The sequence below is a fragment of the Hyaena hyaena genome, unplaced genomic scaffold (assembly GCF_003009895.1).
Source record: "Hyaena hyaena isolate Hyena2069 unplaced genomic scaffold, ASM300989v1 scaffold_604, whole genome shotgun sequence".
NCBI classification, from domain to species: Eukaryota; Metazoa; Chordata; class Mammalia; order Carnivora; family Hyaenidae; genus Hyaena; species Hyaena hyaena.
Window position 1 is genome coordinate 943,593 of NW_024081236.1, and position 6,024 is coordinate 949,616.

At 34.4% G+C, this 6,024-nt stretch overlaps 1 protein-coding gene across 1 annotated transcript in view; it reads left to right on the top strand.

Annotated features, from left to right (window-relative positions):
• The window catches only part of RIT2 (Ras like without CAAX 2), a 390,321-nt gene that overhangs the window by 132,027 nt on the left and 252,270 nt on the right, over positions 1–6,024 (top strand). The window contains exon 3 of the mRNA XM_039257173.1: positions 3,178–3,251. Within this exon, the coding sequence (XP_039113104.1) occupies positions 3,178–3,251 (74 nt within the window). The remainder of the gene's footprint in view (positions 1–3,177; positions 3,252–6,024) is intronic.

Here is a 6,024-nt window from a genome sequence, read left to right on the forward strand (position 1 = left end):
CTCCTTCCTTCCCTCTCTCTATCTTTCACACACACACACGCACGCGCATGCACACACACACACACACACACACATTCTGCTTTAGTTGATCTGTCTAGAGCACCTATGCATTGACTAATATGTACTATTAACTCCATCTTACAAGTAAGATTAATTGGTTGGCCAATTATAACAGCAATATTTAGTGATGGGCGTGAGGCTTTAATACAGGTCTTTGGTGGCTTCTTCCTATAAAATTTTCAAGAAGGAAAGTGAAGAAGACCTAAGAGAAGCAATGGTGTCAAATCAAACATCAGGGTTTTCAAATGAGTTTTAAAGTGGTATTTTAAGGTAGAATTTTAGAATTTAAGGTGGAATTTTAGAGATGCCTCTAAGAATATGGCTCCATTATGCTTTTCAGTGCAAATAATATAGCAGGCAGTTGCTACTATTTCTGCCTGATAAAGCTTTGTATACATTTGGCCTCTTGCTTTGGAAGATAAATGAACTCACTTCAGGGCTGTGTCTATAGGCAGATGATTGAAATTCAGGGAGGTGTTTATATGTATTCAAGAGAGAATTTCTGTCACTGAATTTCTACATGGGAGGTCTCAAAGGGAGTGGATGGATGGAAACAGGAGGGAAGATTGTTTATTGGAAGGAAATGAAAGGGATTACTTTCTATGGAGGCCAGGGAGGTGACCTAGATTCACAACACTGGAATGTATACTGTGATAGACACTTCTTAAAAGAGAGAAAGAAATCTTGGATAGAAGGCCTGACTTAATTTCCAGCCAATTCACATCAAGTCTCTTTGAAGGGGTTTTCTGATCCCAGGAGAAGCTTTTATTTGATATATGTTTCATGTGCTGGGCTTATCTAGGGCTCAGATAATCACACAGAGCAGTTCTTGTCTGGATTACTCAGCATGCTCCTGGCCTCAGCAGGCTCTTTCTGGGGCCTTTGAGTTTAAATAAACAAACATAAAATATGAAAGACTCATATGTGATTCTCAGGTCACAGCATCCTTTTCAGAGTAGCTGTTCTTATTTCCCTATGAAATTGAAAAACAACTCTATACATTAAAAAAAATCCACAAGATTTCTCATGTGTAAAAGGCAGATCAGTGAAAGTACAAAGAACAGTGGAATGGAAAATGGAAAGACTGTGTGATTGCTCATATACTGAATGGTGTTGCAGAATGGTCCGTAGTTGCTAAAACCACACCTGATTGACCAGTCTGCAGATTATACTTGCCACAACTTTCTTTCTGGAGCACAGTCATAAGGTATGGATTTCCTTGAAGGGGTAGGTTTGTGTGCCTATAAGTTTTTGGATCCTAACATCCCATTGCATATATGTGTGTCTTTCCCTGTGATTGTTTAAGTTCTTGAGAGTAGAGACCATGACCGTGTGTGTGCATGTGTTTGTATATCTTCGTATCTCCAGAAGCTAGTGAAAACCTAATTTAGGGGAGGTGCTCAGTACTATGTCTTTGAAAAGTTCCTCCTTGGTTGACCATTACTATTTTCTAAACCAAAAGGTTCTGAAAATCATATGTGGTTCAAAGTCAACAGTATGAATAATTATTGAGATTGTGCCAAGATTCATTGCTGTCCTAAATGCTACTAGTAGTGGTTCAATTTGCTCTTTACTTAAACTATAAATGGTGGATGGGGTGCCTGGGTGACTCTGTTGTTTAAGCATCTGACTTTGACTCAGGTCATGATTTCGTAGTTTGTGAGTTTGAGTCCTGAATTGGGCTCTCTGCTGGCAGCACGGAGCCTGCTTGGGTTTCTCTCTCTCTCTCAAATAAATAAACATTAAAAAAGAAAGAAGGAAAGAAAGAAAGAAATTTGGTGGCAGGGAAATCCTTAAACCCAAAGCGAATGGAAGGAAATACTAAAGATTAGAAGATAGGTATATTGAGAATAGAAAAAAAAATGGAGAAAATAAATGATAAGTTACTTCTTCAAAAGAAGGAACAAAATTGACAAATCTTTAGCTAAATTAACTAAGAGAGAGTTTACCCAAATAAGTAATTAAAACAGGGACCTTAAAATCAAACTTACAGAAACAAAAATATCATAAGAGAATTGTATGCCTAATTAATATCCTTACTAAACAACATATTAAAAAACAACAACAAATTGAAAATGGATCAATAACCTAAAGGCAAAAGTTAAAATTATAAAACACTTAGAAGAAAACATAGGTTTAAATATTCATGACCTTGAATTTTAGAATAGATACTTAGGACACCAAAAACATGAACAATAAAATAAATTATACTTCATAAAAATTAAAAACTTTCCTGCATCAAATGCCATTAATAAATTTTAAAAACCTACAGGAGACTAATCTTTTAAAATCATTTATGGTAAGTGTTTAGAGTACAGAGTATATAGGCATGTATAAGTTAACATGTACACAAACATTAAAACTTCTTACAGTTTTTGGTATACAATTCTTTACCGTCTTGGTTAAGTTTATTCCTAAGTATTTGGTTGCTTTCTGTGCTACATAAATGAAAATATTGTTTTATTTTTAGATTGCTTATCATCAGTGTATAGAAACACAACTGACTTTTTTTGTTTGATTTTTGTATTCTGTAACTGCTGAATTTTTTAGAAGTTTCAATAGTTCTCCTATCCCCCAGCCCCATGGAATCTTTAGAGTTTTCTATTTATAGTATCATGCTATCTGTAAACAGAAAATTTTACTACTTCTCTTCCAATTTGGATGATTTTTTATTTATTTTTCTTGTCTCATTGTTCAGGCTTGGACTTTAGTACTATGTTAAATAGAAGTGGTTAAAGTAGGCATACTTGTCTTATTCCTGATCTTAGAGGAAAAGTTTTCAGTCTTTTATTGAATAGGATGTTGTGATGTGAATTTGCAGTGTATGATAAAGAGCAGACTGATAAATATGTTTCACAATTTGTTCTGTAGGTCATATGACCAAGATACCTCAAATCATAATCTTGTCCTAATGAAAGGGAAGTAAATCTGACTTGACTTTAAGCAGAAGCTCTTTCCTGTATTTTCTTGGGTTATCCTTCTCACTTTGTGTACTCATCTAGAATACCTGATTATTTTATTTAGTTAACCTATTTAGAAATTCTTGGTTATGAAATCTAAAACTCAGGCCTTTCACTTTAATATATTTGGGTGTAAATTCTGTCTTGTGTTTTTCAGAAGATGCTTACAAGACCCAGGTTAGAATTGACAATGAGCCAGCTTATTTGGACATTTTGGACACGGCCGGTCAGGTAGGTAATTTTCTTAGATTTCTTTAATCCTTGCGACCAGTTTAGGCCTTAATCTCAAATGCATTAATTACAAAAAATAGGTTAACAATTTCAACAGGACAAGACCAAATCCACAATAGTGATGGGAGGTTAAATAAGAAAAGAATTGAAAGGAAAATGTGACTCTTTGCCAACAGAATATTTCAATACTCTCTTAAGGTTTTAAATATAAAAAAATATAAGTATACATGCAATATGATCATCTAAGATGTAATACTGTAATACTGTGATACTGTAATTATATCATCTAATACTAACCATCTAAGATGACAAAATTAATGAAAGAACTTATTCTTCCTGTGTAAAACTTAGACCCTAATGTGATGATAATTTTTATTAGAAAATTGTAGTGAGATAAAAAAAGAAGATCTACTTAGCAAATAAGCTCATGGAACCAAGGCTAGAGACAGGTGGAATGGGTGACATACACAGGATGCAAAATAATCTAATGCATTAATTTACAAATGCGTAGATAAGATCAAGGTCAAGGAAACCTATGAGGAGGAGAGCATAGGTGGTGTGATATAAACATATAAGTAAAACAGAAGAAAAGGAGTCAGAGTTAAAACCTTTAAAAATAAAGATTTTACTTAATTTTATACTTTAATCATGTTCAAATAAAAACAAACCCCAGACATAAAGTAACTTTCTACTTTATTGTAAACCCAAAACTATTCTTTAAAAAATAGTCTTGGGGCGCCTGGGTGGCTTAGTCGGTTGGGCGTCCGACTTTCACTTAGGTCATGATCTCGCAGTTCGTGGGTTCGAGCCCCGCGTCGGGCTCTGTGCTGACTGCCAGCTCAGAGCCTGGAGCCTGTTTCAGTCTGTGACTCCCTCTCTCTGACCCTCCCCTGCTCACGCTGTCTCTCTCTCTCTCTCTCTCTCCTGGAAATAAATAAAACATTTAAAAAAAAAATAAAAAAAAATAAAAAATAGTCTTAAAAATATAACTTAAGAACTAGCAGAGGAGAAAGGGAAGGTAAATTAAAAAAAATAATACATTATAAAGTTGAAAAGAAAAAGGAAACAAAACCTAATATAACAAATATAAACATATCAGGAATCAAAATAAATAGAAAAGGACATACTATCTCTCTTAGACAAGTAAATTATTAGCATTACATTGAATAAAAGAACAAAACTAACCTGTACTTTTTTATTATTTAAATTAAAATTAGTTAACATATGGTGTAGTATTGGTTTCAGGAGTAGAATCTAGCGATTCATTACTTATACACATTACCCAGTGTTCATCCCAACAAGAGCCCTCCTTAAGCCCCATCACTCATTTAGCCCACCCCTCACCCACCTAACCTCTAGCAATCTTCAGTTTGTTCTTTGTATTTAAGAGTCTCTTATGGTTTGCCTCCCTCTGTTTTTATCTTTTTCCTTCCCTTCCCATCTATGTTCATCGGATTTGTTTCTTAAATTCCATATATGAGTGGAATCATATATTTGTCTTTTTCTGATGTATTTCACTTAGCATAATACCCTCTAGTTCCATCCACATTGTTGCAAATTGCAAGGTTTTATTTTTATGTTTATTTATTTTTTTTGGTCACCAAGTGCTTTTCCACTGTCTTTATTCACTCATCAGTCGATGGACTTTTGGGCTCTTTCCATAACTTGACTATTGTTGATAGTGTTGATATAAACAATTGAGGTGCATGTGCCCCTTCAAATCAGCATTTTTATATCCTTTGGATAAATACCTACTAGTACAATTGCCAGGTGTTAGGGAAGGTCTACTTTTAACTTTTTCTCCATACTATTTTCCAGAGGGGCTGCACCAGTTTAAATTCCCACCAACAGTGCAAAAGTGTTCCCCTTTCTTTGCATCCACACCAACATCTGTGTATACTACTTTGGTTTAAAAGATACATAAGAATACAGAAATGTGGCAAGTCAAAAAATGATTAGAAAAAAAATAAGCAAAAAGAAACCAACCTTAAAGTGGGCATACCTGTATTAATATCAGACAAAACAGATTTTATCACAAAAAGTATTAGTAAGTTGTAAAAGTGCCATTTTGTAATGGAAGAATAATCAAAGATAATTTCAGGTCTATAATATTCAAGACAAATGTATAAATCCAAAACACATCCAAAAGCATGTATAAAGGGAAATGTTAAAGCATCTCCATCAGTAAGTGCTATGTCAAAAATTAGTGCAGTTAGAGATTTGAGAACCCATTTACCTTATATAGAATGTTGTAGTCGATGTGTGAGTAGGCATTCTTTTCACATAGTTTTAATACATTTGATTTCTAATCCAATTGCAAAAAGTGTACTCTGAGATTATTTGATACATATATAATTTTACTGTGTGGCTTAGAATGTGATAAACTTTTGGGATATGTTTAAGCCAGTGACTACCTTTCCAATAGGAAGGGGAGAGCTACAAAGTGGACTTCAACTATATATGTAATGACTCATGTTTTATAAAGTTCTGATTAAATGTAAGAGAATAGTTGAAAGCCTAGATCATAGGTTCACAGATCTTCATTACATTATTTTCCCTTTGTACTAAAAGGATTTACCTGTTTTTGTTTTTGTTTTTGTTTTTGTTTTACAAATAGTTTATTGTCAAATTAGTTTCCACATAACACCCAGTGCTCATCCCCACAAGTGCCCTCCTCCATGCCCATCCCCCCTCCCCCCCACATCCATCAGTTCTCAATTTTTGTCAGCATTCAAGAGTCTCTCATGGTTTGCCTCTCTCCCTTTCCCCCACC